This window comes from the organism of the source record quoted next, unplaced genomic scaffold (genome assembly GCF_019419815.1).
Source record: "Pyrus x bretschneideri cultivar Hongxiangsu unplaced genomic scaffold, Pyrus_bretschneideri_v1 Contig2, whole genome shotgun sequence".
NCBI lineage: Eukaryota > Viridiplantae > Streptophyta > Magnoliopsida > Rosales > Rosaceae > Pyrus > Pyrus x bretschneideri.
Window position 1 is genome coordinate 9,939,996 of NW_025999501.1, and position 27,646 is coordinate 9,967,641.

General features: G+C 33.9%; 1 protein-coding gene and 1 pseudogene across 1 annotated transcript; both read left to right on the forward strand.

Annotated features, from left to right (window-relative positions):
* The first annotated feature begins 15,992 nt into the window (after window positions 1-15,992).
* Window positions 15,993-17,678, forward strand: LOC103961221 (probable WRKY transcription factor 70). Its single transcript, XM_009373758.2, has 3 exons — window positions 15,993-16,417; window positions 16,998-17,102; window positions 17,213-17,678. The coding sequence occupies exons 1-3, from the start codon at window positions 15,993-15,995 to the stop codon at window positions 17,676-17,678; spliced, it is 996 nt and encodes a 331-aa protein (XP_009372033.2).
* Window positions 17,679-25,925: 8,247 nt separating this feature from the next.
* On the forward strand, window positions 25,926-27,315 carry LOC103939453 (annotated as a pseudogene).
* The last annotated feature ends 331 nt before the right edge of the window (window positions 27,316-27,646 follow it).

Here is a 27,646-nt window from a genome sequence, read left to right on the forward strand (position 1 = left end):
ATCATCAGTATGCCCTACGACCCAATAGGGCACCTAGCCTTTCTCTCTCTCACTCTTCCACAGGCACAGGCCTGAGCCCAACCTTAAAAAAAAAAAAATGGCAGCTCTCAATCTAAGCTTCAAGCAAGCCAAACTCTCGGCCACTTTCCCTTCCTCCTATACCAGTGCGGGCCCAAGCAAAGGAAAAAAAAAAAAAGGTAGCAACTAACTCACTAGGCCTCCTTGGCCCAAAGTCGTGGCCTAAGCAATAAGAACCTAGTGACCATGCCAGACCCCGCAGCTTGGTCTGATTCCTTGGCCCAAAAAGCTTCTCGACCTCCTTGCTTTTTTCTCTCAGGCACTGGCCCGAGCCTAGCCTTCAAATAAAAAAATTAAAAAAAAAAAGTAAAGAAGGGAGGCCCGTGCCTCCCTGGCCCATTGCTAGTGCCCAGACCCAAGTCAAAGCCACACATGGCAACAAACTTACTGTGGCTTCCCAGCCAAATTTTCATGCACCCCTGTCGAGCCAAATTCAAGCCCTAATGTTTCCAAAAATTGAGAAGACAAGGAAAATTAATTTTTTTTTCTTACCTTAAAGCAGTGTGAAGATGAAGCAAGCAACGAAAGACGATCCTTTGCATGGGCAAGATGTAGAAGATTGCTAAAGGAGGGGGAACAAATATCCTCTAAGCTTTCTCTCTCTTGTAGGAAAACTAAATCGCTCCCCAAAGTTGATTTAATAATCCACTTAAGGTGGACTTAAAAGGCTTTGAAAAAAATTATTTCCTTTTCCTAGAAGGATCTAATTTCCAATTAAAGAGAGAATCTACATCAAAATAGGAAACAATCCAATGTTTCCTAAAGCAAGAAAATCTCTACACCTACTGCCATTTCCTGCAAGCAGCTCAACAGGTGTGGGGGCATTTGTGGATCCAAAAATAATCGAGAAAAATATGGAGGCAACACGTGGATTCTAGGGTAAAAAGGACAAAATTACTCTCGAGGAATGCTGGAACTTCTACGCGTGAGCAGTGGACAATCATGACTCAATCAAGGTCAAAAAGGCTCAAAATAGGTAATTATTCAAAACCTATTTCATCCATCCTTATAGGGGTTGTGGATACTGCTGTACGAACATCGAATGTTGGATATTTTACACGCAGACTTGTTGAAGTAGTTCAACACATTGTTGTACGTAGAACATATTGCGGCACCATATGAGGCATCACAAGGTAACCCCAAAATCATTCATTTCAAATTATGTTAATTAGCTAATTAATTGATTGATTACTCAATTAATTTATTAATTAGCTAGCACTACTACGAAACTATTTATTAGTGTCGCTATGATAACCGACAAGAAATGTATATTATTGTCGGATAATAAGCAAAATCCAACAGAAAATGGATGCAGTGGTGAATGTAATAAGCGACAGAATTGCCAGTGTCAGGAAATAAATTTTTCGACAGAAAATACTCTAAAATCAACATAACTTGTGTCGGATATAATCGATAGGGAATATATTAATAATGAATAAATAAGAGCATTCTCTGTCGGATAAAACTGACAAGAAATTTATTAATAAGGAATAAATAAAAGCATTTTGTGTCGGATAAAACTGACAAGAAATATATTAATAATAAAAAAAATATAAAAAGAACAATTTAAATAAACATAAACAAAACTAATAATTGAATAAATAATACTAATTGATGTCAACACGGAGCAGAGATTGTAGCGGCCTCCTTTGCACTACTGGCAATGTGCGTAGCTGATGCCGGGCTCGACCGCCACTCTGTCACCGGGCACCCGATGCTTCACCTCGCTCCCAACTTTGTCTACGATCCCAGCGCGCTCATGTTCGATCACCATCGGCCCTTTAACCTCAAAATCCGCACATTTCATCGTCTTGAGGTAGTGAACATCACTTCGGCAAATGCCGATAGCCTTAATTCGAATTCGAACATCATTCGGTCCTAAGATAAAGAAATCCCAACAAAATAGGGAAAAAAACAAGTTAGCTATACATCCATGAAAACCAAAAAAATATAGAACTGCAAACTGAAACTGAAAACCGAACAGAGCAACGAAATTAAAAAGAAGGAGAGAGATTATTACCAATAGTGGGGAGCTTGAAAGGTAGGATCATGATGGTGTTAAAATCAACTAGCCAAGCAGCCATGGTGTTAAACACATCATACTTTTCTCGAGAAGGGTGGACATCAGCAGCACCACCAGGTCCACCACCGCCACCAGCAGAAGCAGAAGCAGCTATATCCATAACCTGTACAAACCCACAAGTCAAAACATATATATGCATATGGGTTATGTGGCTTGCTCATAAACAAACAATCTTAGAGATGCAAGAGATCGGGATTATGCGTAGTTAACTAATGAGTTAGAGTCTGGAGGCAGTACCGCCTATGGTGTTTCTGATACAGAATTCTCCAAGAGAAACTCGGTGGGATTACCGGCAGAGAAAGATCAACAAACAAGTTTTAGAGACATAAAAATATGTAAGAAAACTTGCAGACGTTGAAACATTGAATGCAAGAAAGAGATGGAGTGGTTTTATTTTGGAAAATTTCATTATTGTCAGTTTAAACCGACATAAACAATTTTTAAAATATAAACCGACAGAAAATTTTCATTACTGTCGGTTATAACTAATAGAAAAAAATTGGCAGCAACAATTCCCCCAAAATTCCCTTCCAAAATTTTAAATTCCCCCCAAAAATTTTGTGACGATTTAAAAAATAAAATAATAATTGTTTGGTTTAATAAATGTATTTAAATAGAATACATTTTTAAAAATTAAATAAATAATTGTTTGGTTTAATAGATAATAACCCACGTAAAATATGCGATAAAGAAAAAAAAAAGATAATTGTACAATGAAAATGTCATCACACAAACTAAATATTGTCTAATCAATACTTGAAAAACATAAATAAAAATTTAGTACAAATTACTTTTTCCACTTCAAAATTTAGGCAAATTTAACAGAGAGATATGCATTATGCGAAACTAGTTTCAATGATCTAACCGTCAAACTTGTTTGTAGATACTATAAGATCGCATAAGTAAAAAATTGCAAAAAAAAAAAAAAACATTCAGAGATTAGGTAACGGAACAAAAGTTTTCGACAGGTTATAAACGAAAAATCACAATTTAACGGTTATTTTAGCTCCAGTTTTGATGATTTTTTTACATCTACACTCCTCGACCATATAAGAATGCAATGAACGAATTCGATCTTCAATTTAAAATATTTACACTGGTGGATACCACAAAATCTTATTTTATACTTAATGGAAGTATAATATTAACTCTAAGTGTTTGTTTAATCTACCGTTTTGACACGATATGCATTATACGAAACTTTTTTCAACGATCCAACTGACAAACTTATTTGTACACATTCCAAGGTTGCATACATAAAAAATCGTAAAAAACAAACATTTAGAGATTACTTAACGGAACAAAAGTTTTCAACGGTTATAAACGAAAAGTCACAATTTAACGGTTATTTTAGCTCCGATTTTAATTATTTTTTACAGCTACACTCCTCGACCTTATAAGAATGCAATGAATAAATTTGATCTTCAATTTAAAATATTTACACTAGTGGATACCACACAAATCTTATTTTATACTTAATGGAAGTATAACATTAACTCTTTAAGTGTTTATTTAATCTACCGTTTTGACGCGATACATATTCTATGAAACTTTTTTCAATGATCTAACCGTCAAACTTGTTTGTACACACTCCGAGATCACATACGTAAAAAATCACAAAAAACAAACATTCAGAGATTAGGTAACAGAACAAAAGTTTTCGACGGTTATAAACGAAAAATCACAATTTAACGGTTATTTTAGCTCTGATTTTGATGATTTTTTACAATTACACTCCTTGACCTTATAAGAATGAATTGAACGAATTCGATCTTCAATTTAAAATATTTACACCAGTGGATTTTTATACTTAATGAAAGTATAACATTAACTCTAAGTGTTGGTTTAATCTACCGTTTTGATGCGATACGCATTCTATGAAACGTTTTTCAACGATCCAACTATCAAATTTGTTTGTACACACTCCAAGATCGCATATGTAAAAAATTGCAAAAAAGAAACATTCAGAGATTAGGTAACGGAACAAAAGTTTTCGATGGTTATAAACAAAAAATCATAATTTAACGGTTATTTTAGCTCCAATTTTGATGATTTTTTGCAGCTACACTTCTCGATCCTATAAGAATGCAATGAATGAATTCGAGCTTCAATTTAAAATATTTACACTGGTAAATAAATCTTATTTTATACTTAATGGAAGTATAACATGAACTCTTAAGTGTTTTTTAAATCTATCAATTTGATAGGATATGCATTTTACAAAACTAGTTTCAACGATCCAACCGTCAAATATGTTTGTATATACTCCGAGATAGCATGTGTAAAAAATTGCAAAAAAAACAAAAAAAAAACATTTAGAGATTATTCTGGCGGCCGTCCAAAATTTTGCTTTGTTCGTGTCGGTTACATCCGATAGGGCCATGAGTGAAAAAATATATTTAAAACATGTGTTCATTTATTTATTTATTTATAATCAATATAACATTTTAAAATAATAAAATCAGACATGATAAAGTACACCAGATGTTCATGTGTGTTTATGTGCCAGATAATGTGCTTTGTGATGCATTGAAAAAAATTGTTTGAATTTCTTTGTATCTTGTTGCTTGTCTATGAGGAAGCATAATCCTTATTACAAAAATGATAGAGCTTCATATTGTAGTATGTTGTTATTATTCTCTTAGAAAATTTATGGCTCGTGGGAATTGGGTTTATTAGACTTTAGGGTCATGAGTGGAAAAAAATAATTTAAAATATGTGTTTATTTATTTATTTTGAATCAATATAACATTTTAAAATAATAAATTTTTTATTTCTGTTGGTTATAACTGCTAGAATACTAAAATAATAACCGCCAGAAAGTAAAATAATATAATAGTCAATTTCTATCTGTTATAACCGCCACCATTAACTAAAAAACGGCCAGAATCTGTCAAAAATATTTTCAAAAATCCTGTAGGTTAATATTCACCACTAAATATCCGCCAGTACTTTATGTTGGATATAACCGACATGATTTTTCTAATATCCGTCACTAATTAAATGATGTGTTGGATATAATTTATCTGACATGATTTTTCTAATATTCCCCACCATCATCCGCCACCTAAAGCTAATATTGTAGTAGAGTAATAAATTGTGAATCACACCCAAAAAACCACCCAGGTGCCCGGTCCCCATCTCTCCCAAAGGGGCCGGCCACACCCCTATAAATATCACCCCATTTTCTCCAAAAACCCAAGTTGAATCCTCTTACTAAATTCTCTAAATTCTCAACATTTTTCCCTCAAAATTCTAACGTTGGAGGTTCTTCGGCCAAATGCCCCCCTTCATCATGGGCGCATGACACTTTTGGCCTTGACCTAAGGTGTTATTTATTTTGTAGGTGCAATTTTGTCCAAGAACAAGAAGGAAGAAATTTGCATTCACACGTTACTTTATCGAATTAGTTATGACTACTAGAAAACCATGGCATGTTTTAGGTTTCTATTTCAATTTTCATGCTTGAATTGATATAGTGATAAATACAACCACTTTTCGCTAATTGCTAATGTCGTTGTCAATTTTGTAAGCGAATATATATATATAATATATATTTTTTTTTTTTTATTTTTATTTTTGTTTTGATCTTGCACTCGAAGACTGATAAGCTGAAGCGCCTCCAACTCAGTAAGCTCGATGAAGTCATCTATCAAAGCTATATGGTATTAGAACAGAGAGAAGATATACGGTTTAAACATGACAAACTCATATATGCACGAGTGACATACTAATCGAGGGAAAGAAAATTATTAAGCAAAGGTAACTAATATTCAGAAACCAATTCTTGACTATTTGTTCCTCAGTTCTTTATTGTGATGGCATTTAAAAGTTTTCGTACTGACATAAGCAGCTGTTATTCAGAACCCAATTTTGACTGCAACCAAATTATTGCAATTAAGAAATGATGAGCATAAGAATTCGCATATAGTGTGACGTATTTCTGACTGAATGAGATTGGAGATAGAACAGATTCTCTTATGGAATTTCTCAAAATTATTGTTGATATTGTGTAAATATATGATTATGATAACACGTATTAAAATTGTGTTGCAATGATATGCTAGTTATATATCAATACATGCATCTCAATGAATTTAATATATTTCCAAATAAATGAAAGTAAGTCAATATAAATTTTGGAAACATATATATTAAACAAATGGCATGTGTAGCACTATTGGTATGGCTATTTTGGTTCAAGCATGTGTAAGGTGGCATATATTTTTTTTCTAATATTGTCGTGAGCTTGGCATAAGATAAATTGTAATTTGGTTTTTTGTCTACAATTTTGTTTTCCTCATTGGTCATTTAATTATGCATGACTAGTTAACAATGAAGAACTGAGGCATAACTTGTTTATTAACAACTGAGAATAACAGAAAGCATGCAGCAGACAGAACATTATGCAAATTAATGAGGTTTATAGTAATCTATGTGACAATTCTCATTTGTATTTTATCTAACCTTAGGTGAAAATTATGAGTTGGTCATGTGATTGTATATATGTTTATGTCAATAAAGCAGTGATGAACATATATATTTAAAAGGCATGATCCAAAGAGTACTTCTGGCAGAAAAGAGGATGATCCGAAGAGTACTTCTGGTAGGAATCTCTTTCTGTATTAGAACTTAGACATATACATGAAAACAGTCTGTGGTCAAGGGACATGGAACACTAGGCATATAGTAGCTGGAGCGGCACTCGAGCCATTTGAAATTTTGTATCGCTAGACGTATACATCCAAAAATACAGAGAGTGCTTGGGAAGGAAAAAGACTACTGTTTTCCAAGTCATTTTATTTTAATGATACATATTATTCAACAATATATAAAATAAATGGTTGTGATTGAAAATAAAAGATTTAACGATTAAAATACCTGTATTATTGAAACCACAGCCAAGTTTGTTAATAAGAATGGTTTCTCCTTGGAAATCAAATCCTTAAACAAATAGCTTTTAGAAATTCTAGTCTCAGGGAAATAAAAATATTTCGCATAGAAATGTGTCAATTAACACTATGACTAAGTCTCATGAACACTTTAGTAAGAATATGAATCTCAGGTCAAAGAGTGAAGAGACCTTGTATGTGCAAGTGTTAGAATACTTTTCATATTACCAACACACGAAAGTACTATAGGAAGACGCAAAAGTTGGAGAATTCTATCCGACATTAAAAAATTGGGTCCAATTTAACGTGTATAAGAAAACACAACTGAATTTTTCTAATATATAAAAAACAGAAATATAAGACAAAGTTATCTTTGGGACTACGTGATCATTAAACTAACATATATGGTCTATAAAAAGAATAGAATTAGGCAAAAAAAGCAAAAAGGATTAGAAGGAAACTAGGGTTTTGTTTTTTCTCAATGGGACAGGTAGGAAGAGAATAAGCACCGAGCTAGTATGTTTTTTAATAGAATATTATCTTAGTGCAATACATATTGGTCTAAAATATATATACCCCTTCACTTTGTATTGGCTTGGTCCAAATATCTTTTATCTGCTTTGTTTGCTGAGCTATTGTTTTTGTGCCTCAAGCATAGGAGGTCGCCTTTGACAAACAAAAGGATAAAAAAAGGATAGAGAAGCCCACCAATCTTCAGCAATCATATTATGCTACAGACAAAAACGATGGGACGTCATTTCCAAGTTTGGGATTAGAAACTTTGATTAGTCAAGGTTCTGTGAAACTGATGCGAGAACAATGTTCATGTCAATGGATATTATTTTGCAAAAAAAGAGAAAAATATAATAGTGCTTGAGAAGTTTTTCTAAGTCTAGTATTGTTTCTAATTTCTTCATTCCCAAAATCACTTTTATCAAAAGATAACAAAAATGAAAAACTATGTTGGCTTTTCATATTTTTAAAAGTTTGAACCAGTAATTGTTCTAACCATTAGTAGTTTTTTTTTTTAGTACATCAATATTTTACATAAAGAGAGGGAGAATTCGGTTAAGCTACACAATGAGCAGTCTAATTTTGTATTGAATTCGTCATTCACGAGATTCGAGCCTAAAACCTCTCATTCCAAGTAAAAAAAAATACTACCAGACTGTAGTAATGAGTGACACCATTAGTAGTTTTGCAATAATTTTGATGATTAACCATGTTGGATTTTTGCCAGAAAGATAAAAGAAAAGGGAGTTTTCAGGGATTAAAAGCCCTGGTAAAGAGCTGTCTAAATCACAAGGGTAGAGTGATTTGCATTCTCTCAGTCCCCAAAGTCAGCAAGAAGAGATTATACTAATTAATTACCCCATAGAAAACATGCGAAAAAAAAAAGTAAAAAAAAAGAGGAAAAATATTATGGTAACCGTAAACTCATATCAATAACAAGATTCAGAGCCCATAAATGAGGTGGGCATGCAGTTGCTTGGTTGGTTAAGGATTAAGGAGGAACTCCTCTTTAAATTATTTATTGGCTTATTCACGAAACTTTATGTTTATAATTGAAACTGATTATATTATAAATTATTATATAAAAATCATCTTTATAATAAAAATTAATTAAAATTAAGATCATTTAATCATCGAAACAGTATAAAAACAAATGGACGAATTTAGTAAAAATATTATGAACCTTCTATCTATTTTCTATAATTGATTAATTAAACGATTTTAGTTTTAATTGATTTTTCACTGAGACGATCTTTGCATAGTAATTAATAATATAAATGGATCCGATTATAAGCACAAATTATGTGAATAGATCACAATGTATTTGCTACATATAGGGCACGTTAGTATGGGGCGGCTCTGAAAAAACGTTGGCCAAGTAAAACCACGTATGAAAGCTTTGTGTCTCAAATGAAATTATTTTGACCAATAAAAAGACAAAATTAGTTTTAAGGTTGGGATAAGATATAGTACTTGATGTCCCATTTTCCCAACAACTTAGAGATTTTCTAAATTAATATTTTGCTAGTTGTAATGAAGAATAAATTTAAAATAAATATCCAGAAGGTCAGTATGCCAACATATTAGAGAGATGGACCAGATGGTACAAGTGATTGCACAAATAGATGGTAAGTGTATAAAAATAAATGGACGAATTTAGTAAAAATATTATAAACCTTCTATCTATTTGTTACAATTGATTGATTAAACGATCTTAATTTTAATTGTTTTTTTGTTAAGACAATCTTTACACAATGATTGATAATATAAATAAATTCAATCATGAACACAAAATTCTATGAATATGCCATAAATACAAACAGAGCAGGTTAGTACGGGGGCGGCTCTGAAAAAACTTTGGCAGAGTAAAACCACGTACGAAAGCTTTGTGTCTCAAATGAAATTATATTTGGACCAATAAAAGACAAAATTAGTTTAAGGTTGGGATGAGATGGAGTATTTGATGTCCCATTTTCCCAACAACTTGAGAATTTGAAAATTAATATTTCGCTAGTTGTAATGAAGAATAAATTTAAAATAAATATCTTGAATTGAAGGTCAGTATGCCAACATACTAGAGAGATGAATCAGATGGTACAAGAATTATACAAATAGATGATAAATGTAACACTACTCTTTATCAAATCTCTAAAAGAAACAACTATTTAGTCTTAATATATAATTCAGAAATGAAGTGCTTATATCAAAATGTCCCTTCTACTAAATATATTTAAATATAACCATGCTTCCTACTTCCACTTCATTTTCATATACGAAGCATGATTACTTGCATGAAATGTGTACTGAAAATTTTCTAATTTGTGTAACAATATTAGAATTATCGCAGCTCTTACTTTCTCATGTGTTTATTTACACATTCTTTAAAAATAATATACAATTCATTCCAATCCAATTCATCCCAAACGAGACCATAGTAAAAGAATATTGAAAGTACTTTGAGCTTTCCAACAAACCCATTTGAGCATCGCTTGTATGAAAGTTGAATTTCTATTAAAGAAATTCCTCTCTTCAAACGGTTGCATAAAACCACACTTTTTGTTTTGGGGCAATTTGTAACTATATAAATTGTGATACAGCAGTACTTGTTGACGGGAATTGTTGACAAACGGAGCATGTTGTTCAAGATTACTTTTTTCCTTTGTGATAATTCAAACTACTTTTAATTTAGAGTTTTTGAATCACTTATTTCTATCTATCTAGATAGTCTAGTGACATCAATAATTTAATAATCATTTGTACTAACTCCTATAGGGTTAAGGATGATAGACCGGCGAACATGTGCTAGAGTCGTATAGTGAGTGACGATGAGAGTATGAAAGAGTAAAGTTTCATAGTCAGAGAGAAGAGGAGAGGAAATTAAAAAAGCAAAGAGAGTCTTCATTAAGAACAAAATTTATATTTAAAATGAAAGAAAGAAAAAGTAGAAGGAGATGGGGTTAGGCCATCTCTAACTGAAGGTTGGTCAGATGATTCATTTTGGCCCTTTGGTCCTCTAAGATATTAATATTTTAATGAACAGTACATGGTCATATTTGCCTCTATAGGGCTCGTTTTAGCCATGTCACAAAAAACTGTCTCCAATCAAGGGCCAAACATAATTTATTATTTAAAAACTACAATTTAAATTCAAATCCAGCAGTTAAGTTTCATGTTGTTAAATGCTTCTTTTTAATGTTGTTTAATATTGTTTAATGTTGTTTCATGTTATTTAATGTTATGTAATGTTTAATGGTTTAGAAGTTATAGGGAAAAAACAAAAAAGAATTTTTACAAGGTTTAAAACAAATTTTGTAAAAAAAATAATAATAAATAAATAAATAAATAAACTTGTGAAAAAAAATTAAAAATAACGGCTAACTGACGTCAGCAACTAGTCGTTACAAATTTGAATTGGAGCTCGGCCTGAGGCCAACTGGTTGGCCCTATGGCCCTTTTTTGTCCAGTGGGGCCCACGAGCCCTCTGGCCTGACCCTCCTCGGTTGGAGAACATTTTCGGGCTATTTTCAGCCTTATGGACCCTTCGGTTGGAGATGGCCTTAGTTGCGGGAGTTTAACATACAGGCCCCGACATAATTTGAACTTTCCTCCAAATACATGTCGCAACCTTAATTCTTACAACCGATTAAATACCCCAACAAAACAGCAAATTTGTTGTTACATAATTTGCCGACTTATCCACATAAACGTTGACAAATTACAAATGTACTTATAGGTTATCTAAAGCTAAGTTTCTTAAACCCCTATTATCAATATTCTAGTTGGCTGCTCATCAAAAATAGACTACAAGCCAGGGGCAGACTATCTAGATCAAAACTCCCCAATATGTGTAATTCCCACTTGAAAACTACTAACATCTATTTGTGAAATACGGCTTTGCTTATCAAGTCTGTGTTATATAAATTCCTCCGTTTTGAATTACTTTGTCTTCCTTGACAAGGTGTTGTTGTTGTTTTTTTTTTTTTTTTTTTTTTTTCTGATTCAACAAAATTTATCTCGTACTGTCAAGGTTTCCCTAAAAAAAGGCTCCTTGATTGATTACTAATTAATTTAATATCCTAAAACATAATTTAGTCATGTAAACTTGATGTTCTAGCATTGTAGAATGATTATTTTCTAATACAATTAAATATGTCTACTAGCAATATTACTTCTTCTTTTCCAATATATTTTTTATACAATATTAGGGAGAACATAGTATACCACATCGCATGACCTATTTTTCACTATGTTGACTTCGTGCATTCGAATTTCCAGAGTTGAACTAAATAATATTGGTCTCCCGCGGAGGTGCATCTCTCCCAATTTGAGATTTTTATGAATGAATTTCCACGAAACTAGCAGGAAAATTTTCCAATAAAAAAAAAAAAATTCTATGGGGTCGATGACGATTGACGACGCATGAGAACCCTAACTGACATTGATAGAAATGTGTCACTTGATTACATCATGAGAGATTTTTCAGTGTGACCGGCACACTGGGTGGTACACCACGTGTCACTATATAAATGGTGGGATATGTGTGTTAAAAAGTTAATAACAAAAAAAAAAAAAAAAAAAAAATTCCCACCACTTACATAAAAACACGTGATGTACTATCCATATTCCCATTACAATGAAAATTTCTTTACGTCATGAAGCTTTGAATTTTCAACTGGAACGTGGGTATTTTGCTCAAATGAATGATGAATGAATTTGAAATTAATTTCTAAACAAATCAAGGTTACAATTGTTAATTAATTGCAGGAAGACTTCTTTGGACAAGAAATGCTGCTGCTCTGACCGACGACGGTCATGCATGGAGGGAGTGCGGGCAAAAATTCATCCATAATGCTACCACTCCTGGCTAGTCATCAAAGATCATAAGGATTGACGACACTATCAATGTCTCAAACAAACAAGAGCACCTTTTTTTTTTTCATCCTTCACATCATTTGAAGAAGATTTGATCATCAAAGAAAAAATACCAACAAGTGATCGTGATCATCATATGAGTCCATTGGCCCATCAAAACCATGTCAACCAACCATGGCTGTTTGATTATCTCTGTCGTACTAAAGTAGAAACAGGAAGTTTGTTGGATGATTTACGGCAGGGGACATGAAATGTATAAAAGTCAAATAAAAAGTAGACACTCCTGCTTCTAATACGGTTTTTTATTTTTTTTATTTTATTTTTAAATGATATTATCTATATTAAGGGGGTGGAAAAGTAGGTTTGGCCTCACAATAATCTTACTAGCTACTCCATCATTCTTTAGTCGACACATGGGGACGAAATGACATCTACCCAGGTCTAATTGCATGGTTTCCTGGGCCAACACGTATTGAGCACCTTACTTGGTCTTTAAGTCAACAAAAATCATCCCGAGTGCTTGGTTTGACATCCTTTATGTCCCTTAAATGCTTTTATCCTTGTTGATGGACAACATGTGCTCTAGATTGGTGTCAGAGTGGACCTGTCTTCAGGGACTTCATTCTATAAAGTTGTCAGTCTCCCAACTTGCCTTCAGCGGTCGGAAATTACTTTATGAAAAGGTGCTCGTACTCTTTGCTAATAGTCAGACCCAACCGTCAAGCGAACGTCCACAACACTCGGAGCTATCTCCCTAGTTCCCTTGGTCATCTTTTCCTTCTTTGGATTGGCTTTGGGCCATTACTAGGTGTTTCTTAGGCCAGTACTATTTTAGGGGTCGAAAGGTCCCAAAAAGACCGTGTGTTAACAAGTTTCCCAACTCCTTGGTCAAAGGTTCTTTCTTGGGCATGGAGTTGTAAGAGTCGGTTGGACCCTAAAAATAGTTATCAGGTGTTCTGTAAAATGTTTGAAGTAGGGCTCTGGGGTGGTCGGCCTTCTTCCTAGAAGCGCTTGGTTCAAAATTTCATCAGTCTCCTGACTCCTTGGTCAAGATAGAAGCGGTTGTGATATCTGTGCTCGTTGTGTACGTGTCTATTGTGGGTTGATGGAGAAATCAAGGCATCTCACCATTAAAAGCGTAGCAGACAAACATGGCCATGTGGACAAAAATAATAAAACTCTTAAATCTCGCTCTTATGACATAACCTCAGCTTGTCTAGTCCTTGTCTTGCCAAATAACTCACCTATAAAATAAAAGGGTGGAGTAAGCAATAATCATCATTGCCCAATGAGTAAAATATGTAATATGCCAATCAACCGATGCCGTTTTACACAGGCTAGAAAATATGAGAACAATATCAAAGCTTTAGTGACATAATTCCACATCGCATCATCCCTTCACATGTTGGTTATACTTCATAATATGTAGCTCACCACATGACCCCTAAATTGGTCATTCTGCCCTAATGTCACCATGTGCCATATGTTTATCCCTAGGATAGCCCAACACTAAAGTTCATATGCTCCATAAGCATTTCCAATTATTCACATATCACCATATATAATAACTCCGAAAACATTTCAACAAATCCAACATACTTGACTTGAAATAGAGAGATATTTGGAAATAGATCAAAACCCACGATAGCTAATGGTTTTCACATTTATAGGAAAATAAGAATATTTTGAAAGCATTACATAAACCACTCACCTCGATTGATAGCTAGAACCTCAGCAAGACAAGTTATCTACCGAATCCCACCGAGACAACCAAATACTTTCTCTCCGCTCTCTCTATGTATATAAGTATATATAATCTCTACGTGAACTCTTACTGCATGCACTGTATGCTCCTCGTTATTTTCTCTGTTGTAAAACAATTGGACATGCTCCTATTTATGGTCTCAAATAGTCGGCACCCCAAAGACTCTAATTGGTTGAAACTGAAGCTACTGAGTTACTTAGGGGCTCTGTCTTTTGAAAGTACAATAAGAAGAAGATAAGTCACCAGCATATATGATAGTCGTGGCATCAAAGTGTTTACTCACCTCTAATACCTAATAAACCAAACACCTGGTACTGCTGCACGCAAATAATAATTTCCGTACCTCCATGGGTTTAACAACTACTAACGCCATTTTAATCAGCTGCTCCGGAATAGGCCACGTCAAAAATCTAACTAAGATAAGATGTAAAAACATGGTTTCCTATTGGTTATAAAGGTGACAGGTTGATAATTCCAAGCGATACGAAAATGAAATAGTAAAACTGAATAATAAGAGAAACACACACATATATATTATAGTAATATACGGGATTTCACAGCCACGTTGGAGATGTAAACTACCACCTTAGTGTCGTCTTATTAACAACCCTAATGCAACTCTCTTTGCCATATATAACTAAAGTCTCCACCTCTCAAACGCTCCAAGAGCACAATTCTAAAGGATGCAATCGTAATTCGCCCAAAGGGGAAGAGAGTATAATTTCAGAATTAGGATAATAAGATAATATAGATGGCCCAACAACTAGTGAATTTGTTTTGTTAGTTAGCTAATATTATAAAAAATAAAATTAATCAAAGTAAATAAATACATTTCGAGCACGGCCAGGTAAGAACACGTGGCTGACGACACTAGGGTTACCTCATCAATGACGTCGTAAAACATGTCGTACTATAGCAACAAGTATAGAACAACAGCGTGTGGAACAGTCAACCAAATATAGAATTATGTCGAGGGCTCATCCAGCGATTGGTAGGAAAGATAAACCTGAATGGCGGGGTTGGTGTCGAATTACTGGACTTTCACTTCTCCTTCCTTCAACATGAGCACATGATGTCAAATATACTAACTAGAAATAAAACACATTAAAGTGTTCTAAAATGAAATGACGTACATGACGTAGCAGTTGAGTCATTTAACTTCTTGTTTTTTACAAAAAACAAAGATAGAGTCAAATGCCTTTAAATTTTTTTTTAATACATGGGTCATATTGACAACCAATAGACCAATTTTGATTTTTTTTAATAATTAATGTAATTATGGCGCCCACTATCTTAATAAAATAAATATTTAACACATTTATTGGAGAAATTTTTCAATATGCTAGGAATACGGCTCGATAAACCAAGTGATAATACAATTAGTTGAAACTTAAAAACAAAAATTTTCATTGATTTATATTTTGACAGTTGGTATACTATTCATCACACTAAAAAATTTCTCCATTCATTGAAAAGGAAAAAGATTTAACATTTAAATTCAATAGGCCGCATTAGTAACAAATAAAATTGTGGCATATAGTAAATTACATTTTATCATCTCAACTTTGGATCACGTAATAATTCATACCTCATCTTTTAATATTGCTATTTCATAGATCAATTTAAGATTAATTGCAATGTCAAAGGAGTTTTTTTGACGGATATAAAAGGATACCTCCCATCCAACACTTTGGCTACAGCTAACAAAACCATAAACCCTCACATAAACCAGAGAGATTAATTAACTTTTAATCGCTATATTAGTTAGTTAAGCAGGAGATTAGGATTAATGGAGTGGTCGTGGTCGGACAGTGTGCTCTCAAATAGGGAGAGGGTTATGGAGGAGTTGATCCAAGGCCGTGAACTGGCAAGTCAACTTAGTACGGCTTATGATAACAGGTCAGTTGTTAACGGTGATGATGAGGGATCGGCTGAAGGTTTTGTTAATACCCTTTTGATTTTAAATGGGAAGGAGTCTGATCAGGAGTTTGTTTCTGATCAGATTCAAGGAAATAGTAGTAGTGTTAGTGGTGGTGGTGGTAGTGGTGTTAATGACGGTGGTAGTGTTGTTAGTGGTGGTGGTGCTGATTTATCATCTTGGGATGCTAATCATGATCATGCAGCTGCTATTAAGTCTGAAGATTATACTGAGGAGGAGATCAGTTGTAAGAGCACTTCAACCTTCAAGGATGGTAGAGGTTCTTACAAGAGAAGGTAATTAGTTATATTTTTCTAATTAATTACTACCTAGGTAATATGATCATCAACATCTGCATTAACATATTGTTATTTTTTTCCAGTAAAAGGATCTTTCCATGTATGATTACTTGATTGTTCAATTTCAAACATTTATTTATGAAACCTACAATACTAAATAGTCTCTTTGAGAACTAATGACCCACCCGTGATAAGAATAACTGTAATTAATTTGTTCATAACAGTTGTTAGATTTATGTGGATGTGTGAACAACTGTTAGATTCCTGTGGATGAATATAATTGTATTTTTCTATTCAATAATGGATAGAAATTTCTATTGAGACAAAAGAGTGAAGAATACCACTTGCTCTTATATGTTCATGTTATGCTATATTCTAACAAAATTTGGATGCTTCAGTTGTTCCTTGTATTTAATGATCTAAATATCCATTCCTATCCTTCTTACCATGGGAGCATAATGCCAGCATTACCGGTTAACGTTAACCGTACATTTTATCAAAAAATAGATGGGAATTCTGCCCAATTTATTGATTTAAAAGTTCTAACAAAGAGTTGCAACTTGTTGATTCCTTGCAGAAACACTACAGACTCTTGGACTAGAGATACTCCTGGTTTGATTGACGATGGTCATGCATGGAGAAAGTACGGAAATAAAGTTATCCACAATGAGAAGCATCCTAGGTACATACATATATACGATTTACCTTGTAAAATAGAAACAAATTTCAATAGTTACAATGGTAATAATTACAAGAAATGAAGTTGACCATAGTTATGTTATGTGTATGCAGGAACTACTTTAGATGCACTCACAAATTCGACCAAGGGTGCAAAGCAACCAAGCATGTTCAACAAGTTCAAGATCATCCATCAGTGTTACGAACCACATATTATGGCACCCACACGTGCAGAGACTACTTCAAAACTTCTGACCTGGTCTTGGATTGCACAAATCATAGAGATTCTTCAATGTTCATTAGTTTTGACAACGCCAATTGTTTGACAAATAAACAAGAGCACCCATTTTTCGCATCCTTTGCTTCATCATCAGTTAAAGAAGAACTGATTGTCAAGGCAACAAGTGATCATACACTGACAAGCCACGACAACCAATGGCTACCGAGTGATTATCTCGTGTCACCTGATGATCTGATGGCATTCAAGTCCTCTGGGCCCGTGAGCGGGTTTTCATCAAGCATTGATCAGTATGATGGTGATGACGATGTGTTTTCGAGGATAATAGCCGAGTTAATTTGATAATAAAGTTTTGCAATAAGGATTTTGAGCTTTGTACTTAGTAGCTAGCGTACTCCTTGTAGTAAATTGAATTTAGGAAAATCGTATGTATCTTCAGTTTCTGTGAAGAAACTTGTCGGTTTCTCAGTCTATAAAATCGTGTAAACACAGTTAATTATTGAAAGAATAAAGAAAACCAGAAGCAATCTTTTCTATTCTTCTTGTTAAGTGTTTAATGGAAGCTTAATTATGCTTTTCGTACACCCTTTTCATATACAATGCAATGACAATTCTTAATCAAATCAATTCTCTAATACGTAGAGATCTGATAACATTCAATACGATTTATTAACAGAAACGAAATACATGTTGGATTTAATCCAATATAAATAAACCTTTAAATGGTCTACACTGTAATAGGAAAGTAATAGAGATGCTAAGATTGTGATTTGATCTCTTTATATCAGCCTTATGAATGTGTGTCTTGGAATCCAAATAAGGCTGATTGAATCCTTGATAAATATGTATTTATGATACCTAACTGGTAGGCTAATTAAGAAAGTGGGATTTGAGATTTCTTTGTGGACGAAAACCCTAATGCCTTAACTAGTATAAATACTAAGGTCCATGCAAATCCTAGACACACAACAAAACACTTCCCATAAAGTAGTTGTATCTAGCTAGATGTTTGTAGAAGATTTCAGTATTGCTACTCATCTTCTCATGTTTGTCTTCCATGGTTGCCGCTTCAATCAGGTTGGCCACTCCTTTGTTTGTGTTTTAATTATATAACCATATAAACTTGACAAGTGGTTTCAGAGCCCTTGATTATATGGTTAAAAACAATAAAAGTTTAGGCTAATAAACAAGAAAGCTGATCAATATGTCATTAATTCTTGATTGGAGTGGTAATTCTTGATGTCATTATATAGTCGTATATCATGTGATCGCATATATATACGATAATACATGGATTTTGGCATGCTAATAATTAACGATTATACCTTCTATTATAATTATTGATCGTGTTAATTGTATCCAAATTATTTGAGTTTCGAAGTAAATACCCTGTACTTCAAATCCTTCTTTATTCAATTTTGATATAACGATATGAATAGTTGGTTCATTACTATATCGAACTAGGTATGACTAGAAAACCATGGCATGTTTTAGGTTTTTTTTTTCTTTCTTTGTTTTCATGCTCATTGTTTTGGTTAATTGATATAGTGATAAATACAACCCCTTTCTTCTAATGTCGTTGTTGATTTTATAAGCATGCATATATATATATATATATGTGTGTGTGTGTGTGTGTGTGTGTGTGTGTGTGTGTGTGTGTGTGTGTGTGTATGTATGTATGTGTGTATATCTGATATTTTGTTCTGATCTTGCTCTGGAAGACTGATGAAGCGCGTCAACTCAGCAAGCTCGATGAAGTCATTTATCAAAGCAATCGGTGTTGATATATATGGTTTGAACTTAGTTATTAGAAGAGAAGGTATATGGTTTAAACATGATAAATTCATATATACATATGAGCAACATATACTAATCGAGTTATACTAATTGAGGGAAAGAAAATTATAAAGCAAAGGTAACTAATATTCAGAAAACAATTTTTGATTATTTGTTCCTCAGTTCTTTATTGTGGTTCCATTGAAAAGTTTTCGTACTGACATAAGAGATTGAATATTTAGAACCGAATTTTGACTGCAACCTGATTAATGCAATTAAGAAATGGGCATAAGAATTCGAATACAGTTTGATGTACTTCTGACTACAGTAGATGAAATTGGCTCTCTTATGGAATTTCTCAAAATTACTGTTGATATTATGTAAATATATGACTATGATAACACGCATTAAAATTGTGTTGGAAGGATACATCATATGCTAGTTATATACCATCAATATACGTGCCTGCCAATGCATTCAATATATTTCCTATATATGTAAGTTAGTCAATATAAATTTTGGAACATATATTAAACAAATGACATGTATAGTGCTACTGGTATGGGTATTTTGGTTCAAGCATGTTAAGGTGGTTTTTTCTTATATTGCCGTGAGCTTGGCTTATGATAAAATTGTAGCTTTTGGTTTGAACCAATTTTCTCAAGAGATGTGAATAGCATATTATGCTTAAAAACTAATTATGAGAGGTTAAACTTGTTTATAGCAATATTAACAGCATAGGAGATTTGCATGACTAATCAATTAATTTTTGTCTACAATTTTGCTTTCCTCATTAGTCATTTAACTAGATATGCATGATTAGTTAACTATGAAGAACTGACGCATAACTTGTTGATTAACAACTGAGAGTGATAGAAAGCATTTAGCGAAAAGATCATTATACAAATGAATGAGGTTTATAGTAATCTATGTAACAATTCTCATTTGTGTTTTATCTATTTTTATGTGAGAATTATGAGTTTATTATGTGATTATATATATGTTTATGTAAATAAAGAAGTCGTGGACATATAAATTTATGAGGCATGAGGGATACCCAAAGAGTATTTTTGGCAGGAATCCTTTTCCATATTAGAACTTAGACATATATATGAAAAGACTGTCAAGGGACATGGGACACTAGGCATATAGCAGCTGGGGCGGCACATGAGGAATTTGAGATTTTGTATCGCTGGACGTATAGATCCAGAAAGACAGGTAGTGCTTGCCTTGGGAAGGAAAGACTGTTTTCCAAGTCTGTTAGATTTTGGTTGAATGTTACGTATCATCCAATGATACATAAAATGAATGGTTATTATTGAAAATAAATAGAATTAGGAGCCAATTTATGCAAATGCATTAGTCATCTGTTAGGAGTCAATTTAAAAGGATTTTTAACATATATATGATATTAAAATAAAGAGGTATGCTATCCACACACCCCTTTTTACTTCTCACACACCCTTGTTAATTTCTATCCATTAGATCTTCTTTATTTCATCCGATCCGACGGCCGAAAATGAAAAAGGTGTGTGAGAAGTAAAAAATGATGTGTGAATATCACACCCCTAAAATAAAATACTAAGTAAATATATGAGATTTAAATGTTTCAAATATGCTATATGAGGTTGCAATTGAACACAATTCTGAAAGAGTAACATATAATTTACACTTCCCTTTTCATTGGCTTAATTCGCTTTTTATCTGCTTTGTTTGTGTCTTGTCTTGTGCCTCAAGCAGAAATACGAGGAGGCCGCCCTTGACAAGAAAAGGAATAAATAAAGAAAGAGAAAGAGAAAGCTACCGATCTTCAGCAATCATATTGGAAGAGTATGCTCGGATAGTTCCATGTCTTGTCCTCAAGCAGAAATACGAGGAGGCCGCCTTTGACAAGAAAAGGAAAAAAACAGGAAAGAGAAGGCCACCGATCTTCAGCAATCATATTGGAAGAGAATGCTTGGAAAGTTCCATGTAATTGTCTGAATGGAACACTGAACACGGACTTGATGCTCAAATATTCAAGTTTGGATGCCTTTACTTATTATGCTACAGACAGAAATGATGGAAAGTATAGTCCAACTTCATTCTCTACCTAGGTTATGTCATTTCCTAGAAACTTAATTTGATTAATTAAAGCTTGTGTGAAACTGATGGGAATGGGTCTGATTAATTGATTTGCTCCTGCCGTATTAGTCAAGCTTGTTCAACAAGTTCGTTATACTTTTTTCTTTGTCTAATGCTTTTGGACGCTCCGCTTGTAAGAAAATGAAAAGTCTTTAGATCTACAAATAAAAGATACAAAGAACTTTCTTTAAAGGGGAATATAATAGAAGATTTCATTACTAAGGCGAAATGCTTATAAAGTACAAATAGGCATGTCGGTATGGGGCGGCTCTAAGAAAACGTTGCCCGTGTAAAACCTTGTATGAAAGCTGTGTCTCAGATGAAATTATATTTGGACAAGACGAAAGACAATGTTACTTAAAGTTGGGATAATATATAGTATTTGATGTCCCATTTTCCAAACAACTTGGGATTTTAAAATTAATATTATGCTAGTTGTAATGAAAAAGAAATTTAAAATAAATATCCAGAAGGTTAGTACGCCAGCATATAGCAACTAGGAATCCAACCAGTCGATGACGAAACAAAGACCTCAGGCGGTGACGTGAAATAAATTATGATCAACCAAAACTAAAAGTAAACAAAAAATAAGATAGCGTGATGAAAAATATTAAAGAGATTCTCTCAAAATATGATTTGATTTGACTTTTTGATACTTCACACTTTAAATAAATTTTTGTGTCAACATTATAAAATATTATACCAAAACATGAGGTAGTAAAGAGTCTCACTTTTGAGAGAGTTTTCTTAATATTTCTCTGAATCATATTATAAATCTTGGTAATAACAGATCACTTACTATTAACGATGGTGATCATGATTTTGGATCGGGTTATCATGATTTAAGGCCTCTTGAATTGAATAAGCAAGACATAGTATATGAAATGTACCACCTCAGGACATTACAAGAAAAGTTAACAAAGCCACCACAATGGTTTATACAAAATGAGGTGGTTAAACCCTTAACAGTGACTAAGAGCAGCTTCAGTGTATAGAGGCTCCCAATGGCAATGGGCAATTGAATCTCCTCAAGTGAATAGTAACTGTCTTTAATGAACAGTAATTTCCTTTTGTATCTACATCCCTAAACTAAATAGCGATGACAATAGATAATAAAATATTAGTATTTTTATAAATAATTTTTGTTTTTTTTGTAAATTTCAAATACAATTTTAACCAATCTTGTCACACTACGTGTCATTATCCGAAAGTACAATTTTTATAGATAGATTACGATAGATTTTTAACCAATTTCGTCACGCGACATGTCCTTAACTGTTTAAAATCATTGAAAATATTGAAATGTGGTGTAAAGTGGGAGAAAATGATAAAATGTGGTTTTTATAGAAAAAAATTATAATTTTAAAAAATTTTCGGATCTTTAATTTTATTTTTTTTTAATTGTTAACTTAATTAATCTGAACCATTGGATTAGAAAAAAAATTTGAAATCCAACAGTCCAGAATGTTACACGTGGCCCATAGTAATTTCTAGTTTTTCCCCTTTTTGTTTCATTTTTTAAAAGTTTTAAAGCCTAAAAACCTAGACCGTTGATCTAGAAATCAACGGTCCCGATTCAAATGTGATTGAGTGGGGCTGACATGTAGATCTCAACGTCTGAAAATGTGTTGGAGACACATACCCCCCATGCACTCTTGTTAGCCACACGCATGAAGCAAATTATTTTACATTATGGCTGACGTCAGCCTTGATCACTATTCTCTCAAGCGCTTGGCCTTGGGTTTGATCATGAGCTCTCCCTTAGGCTCCCCCTTAGCCCAATAGCCTTAATGGGTTGAAACCACTTTGGCAAGCAATTGGGTTGCTGGAGCAACCTGTCCACAGGGCCAAAAGGTACGTTGGAGTTGCTCTAATGAGATGGGTAAAGGCTTATCCACCCCATTAGTAAGGCTTTAGCTATCTCATTATGTACAATTAATGTTGGTGAGTATTGTCAACTTGGTCATCAACAATAAAAAAAATTATTGAAACCTTACAAAAAACTTCGTTGAAACCTTACAAAAACTAGTGTTCCTTGCCAATTACAAAGCACCACACCATTTACTTTAACAATTACTACTGACATCACCCTAGCCTTGATATCCGCACATACCAGGGTAGGCACGTGCTGGCCGACACCCGAGGGTGACGAAATCATTAGAAACAAGCATACCGATAAAATATTTAATTAGAAATATATAAACCAATGCAGAATCGTGTTCAGAGCATACAACTATTAAGAATAATATGGAAGGAATTATTATGAAAAGGTACGAATAAAGAAATGATACCTATACTGAGAAGACTCGAGAATATCTATGCTATAGAGTCTTGAAGCCGAGATCATGTGCCTCGATCCTAATTCCTGAAGGGGGCGCAAAACCAGAAAAGGTGAGTGGACCACAGTTTATAATATTAGTTAGTACTAATAATAGGAAAACATTTTATTTTTGAACATAATAACCCCCTGTTTTGAAAACATATATATATATATATATATATGATACTACATAGGTTTTATGAAAACCCTAGCATGCAATGAAAAATGTTTGTAGAATCGATATGTGTAAAACTATGCTCAAAAATGCTAAAAATGTCGCCTGAAGGCAAATCCATAAATCTCATCGGTAAAGCACTCAACTAGGGGTATCATAGTTGCCTGAAGGCCTGACCATCACCGAAGGTGAAGCTGAATAACATGTCCATCACCCGTAGGTGAAGCTATATAAATAGCATACATCCAAACCGACACTAGCCGTAGCTAGTGAAGCTATCTGACACTGCTTTCGACGATGAAGATAGGGGTATATAATATATCATATCTCACTCCTCCATTACCTGTGTCCTATGGCCATAGACATAATACCATGGTGTGCGGATGTGCTGTATGATAACCCACTAGATAAGCACTAAAGACATATTTCAAAATCTCGTATCATAAATCCATGGAAAATCATGTTCACAAATTTATAAAATAAATCATCTTCATAATATAAGTCGTATTCGAGATCAATAGAAATCCATATATGCAAATCCCATAATTCATAACCATTTGTAAATGTAATTTCAATAAAATCATGAATATTTTGTAAAGCAATTAAACCATGAATTCGATTTAAACCATAATTATGTAAATCTAGAAAACATAATAACCAAACGTATTAAATGCATGCTAGGCTAATATTTTATAAAAATATTTAAGTTATGAAGGGGTCCACTCACAAGTTTTTCCATTGCCTGAAGCCGTTCGAACTATCGAGGATGTAATCTTTTCCCGCTAACGCGCCTAAACACGAATAGGGACATTTTAGTAAAACTATACTAAAACGTTATAATTTGGGAAAACAAATGGCGGATTCAGATTCAGCATGTCGTGGATCCTCGGGTTTTCCTCCACGCGCCGCCGTGTGTAGCGGTCGGCCATCACAACTCGTCGGAAAACCTAACAGCTCCCAAAATTCCCAAATTTTACAGTAATGAAGATCCTCGAAGCCCCAATTTCACTAAAACCCATCGGAAACCCTACAAAGGGTGATTCTTGATTCGTCCTCCTATCAACTCCGCCGCTCCAACCAATGATTGGGCATTATTCTTGAGCTTAAGGGAAGGCTAATGGTGGTAGTGATTGAAGGTTTTGCCATAAAAAATGGTGGTATTCCGCCAATCTCCCCTATAGTGCCGCCGGCGTTATCCTTATGAAATCAAGACCAAAATCCATCGGGTTTGGGGTGGAAATAGAAAAAGAAGGGTTGTGGAGTCGTGTGTAGGTGATAGCGAAGGTCAATTTGCCAAAAAAACGTCGGAATTGGCGTTGAGGTGTGTAGGAATTGGGTCAGGTCGACAGGACAAACCGGGTCAAGGGTGATCCGGTGCTCTTCCACTCTCTCATTTCCCCTCCTTTCTTCTATCCCCAATTGGTCACTCTCCCTTTCTCTTCTTTCTAATTGGGTGTCCCACCCCTCATTTCTCTCCTTTATCTTTTCTTCCAAACCGTCCATTCCTTCTTTCATTCAATCTAGACCACACACATGGCTTTCCAAATTTTGCTCCAAAAATTTGGAGCCTTCCAGAAAATAGTTAATTTACTAAAATGTCTCCGACTTTAAACGTTAATATCTCATTCGTTATAACTCCAAATCACGTTTTATTTGTACCTACATGCTCCTGTCGACAAGTACAACCCAAATATGCCAAGAAAACATATTTTACATGACACGACAAGGTGTTCAACAAAAATCAACGTATTTGCCTCGAAAGACATTTTCGTAAATTCACATTTTAAAATTATAAAAACTATAAATTTTAGGGACGGGTCATTACAACTACTAATTAACAAATATGATAATTGTTGAAACAAATTCTGTACAGGTTGTCAGAGGGGGATCTGCACGTAAAAAAAAAAAAAAAACAGAGAATGTCGTGAAACCAAGCGTCTAGAAAGATGGTTTCAACAAATTCTGTACAGGTTGTCAGAGGGGATCTTCAAGTACAAAAACAAGAGAATGTCATGAAACCAAGTATCTAGAAATATGGTTTCCAGCGTAGGTGCTTCGACGATCAAATCAGAAATATGAGGAGTCAAAAGGCTTATTTATAGGTGTTTCGAAGTCAGCTTCTGAGTACTCTATCGAGTGTTTAGGTCGTCAGAGCAATTAAGTCAGAGCAATTAAGTCAGAGATAAGGCTCAGTATGGTCTGCTGCGAATCCGGATCCTCGTCGAATCCTCTTTGTGAGGATCCTGGAGATTTGTCAATTAGTTGTAAGAGTACTTCAACCTTCAAGGATGGTAGAGGTTCTTACAAGAGAAGGTAATTAGTTATATTTCTCTAATTAATTACTACCTAGGTAATATGATCATCAACACCTGCATTAACATATTGTTCAAAAATGAATTTTTTTCCAGTTAAAGGATCATTCCATGTATGATTACTTGATTGTTCAATTTCAAACATCTATATATGAAACCTACAATACTAAATGGTGAGAACTAATGACCCACCCGTGATACGAATAATGGTAATTAATTTGTTCATAACAATTGTTAGATTTATGTCGATGTGTGAACAACTAGAATTATAATTAAATTTCTCACAACAACTGTTAGATTCCTGTGGATAAATATAATTGTATTTTTCTATTCAATAATGCATAGAAATTTTTATTGAGACAAAAGAGTGAAGACTACCACTTGCTCTTATATGTTCATGTTATGCTATATTCTAGCAAAATTTGGATGCTTATGTTGCTCCTTGTATTTAATGATCTAAATATCCTTTCCTATCCTTCTTACCATGGCAGCATAATGCCAGCATTACCAGTTAACGTTAACCGTACATTTTATCAAAAAAATAGATGGGAATTCTGCCCAATTTATTGATTTAAAAGTTCTAACAAAGAGTTGCAACTTGTTGATTCCTTTCAGAAAGACTACACACTCTTGGACTACAGATACTCCTGATTTGATTGATGATGGTCGTGCATGGAGAAAGTACGGACAGAAAGTTATCCACAATGCCAAGCATCCAAGGTACATACTTATATACGATTTACCTTGTAAACTATAAACAAATTTCAATAGTTACAATGGTAATAATTACAAGAAATAAAGTTGACCATAGTTATGTTATGTGTATGCAGGAACCACTTTAGATGCACTCACAAATTCGATCAAGGGTGCAAAGCAACCAAGCACATTCAACAAGTTCAAGATCATCCATCAGTGTTACGAACCACATATTATGGCACCCACACGTGCAGAGACTACTTCAAAACTTCTGACCTGATCTTGGATTGCACAAATCTTAGAAATTCTTCAATGTTCATTAGTTTTGACAACGCCCATTGTTTGACAAACAAACAAGAGCACCCATTTTTCGCATCCTTCACTTCATCATCAGTTTAAGAAGAATTGATTGTCAAGGCAAAAAGTGATTATAGGCTGACAAGCCACGACAACCATTGGCTACCGAGTGATTATCTCGTGTCGCCTGATGATCTGATGGCATTCAAGTCCTCTGGGCCTGTGAGCGGGTTTTCATCAAGCATTGATCAGTATGATGGTGATGACGATGTGTTTTAGAGGACGATAGCCAAGTTAATTTGATAATAAAGTTTTGCAATAAGGATTTTGAGCTTTGATGATTAGAACGTACTTAGTAGCTAGCGTACTCCTTGTAATAAATTGAATTTGGGAAAATCGTATGTATCTTCAGTTTCTGTGAAGAAACTTGTTGGTTTCTCAGTCTATAAAATCGTGTAAACACAGTTAATTATTGAAAGAATAAAGAAAACCAGAAACAATCTTTTCTATTCTTCTTGTTAAGTGTTTAATGGAAGCTTAATTATGCTTTTCGTATACCCTTTTCATATACAATGCAATGACAATTCTTAATCAAATCAATTCTCTAATA

What these genes read in the sequence shown, in the direction of transcription:
- LOC103961221 (XM_009373758.2), top strand. Translation starts at nt 15,993, where the DNA reads ATGGAGTGGTCGTGGTCGGACAGTGTGCTCTCAAATAGGGAGAGGGTT. An exon ending in AGAGGTTCTTACAAGAGAAG is followed by an intron (nt 16,418 to 16,997) that starts GTAATTAGTTAT and finishes GATTCCTTGCAG; the next exon opens with AAACACTACAGACTCTTGGA. An exon ending in CACAATGAGAAGCATCCTAG is followed by an intron (nt 17,103 to 17,212) that starts GTACATACATAT and finishes ATGTGTATGCAG; the next exon opens with GAACTACTTTAGATGCACTC.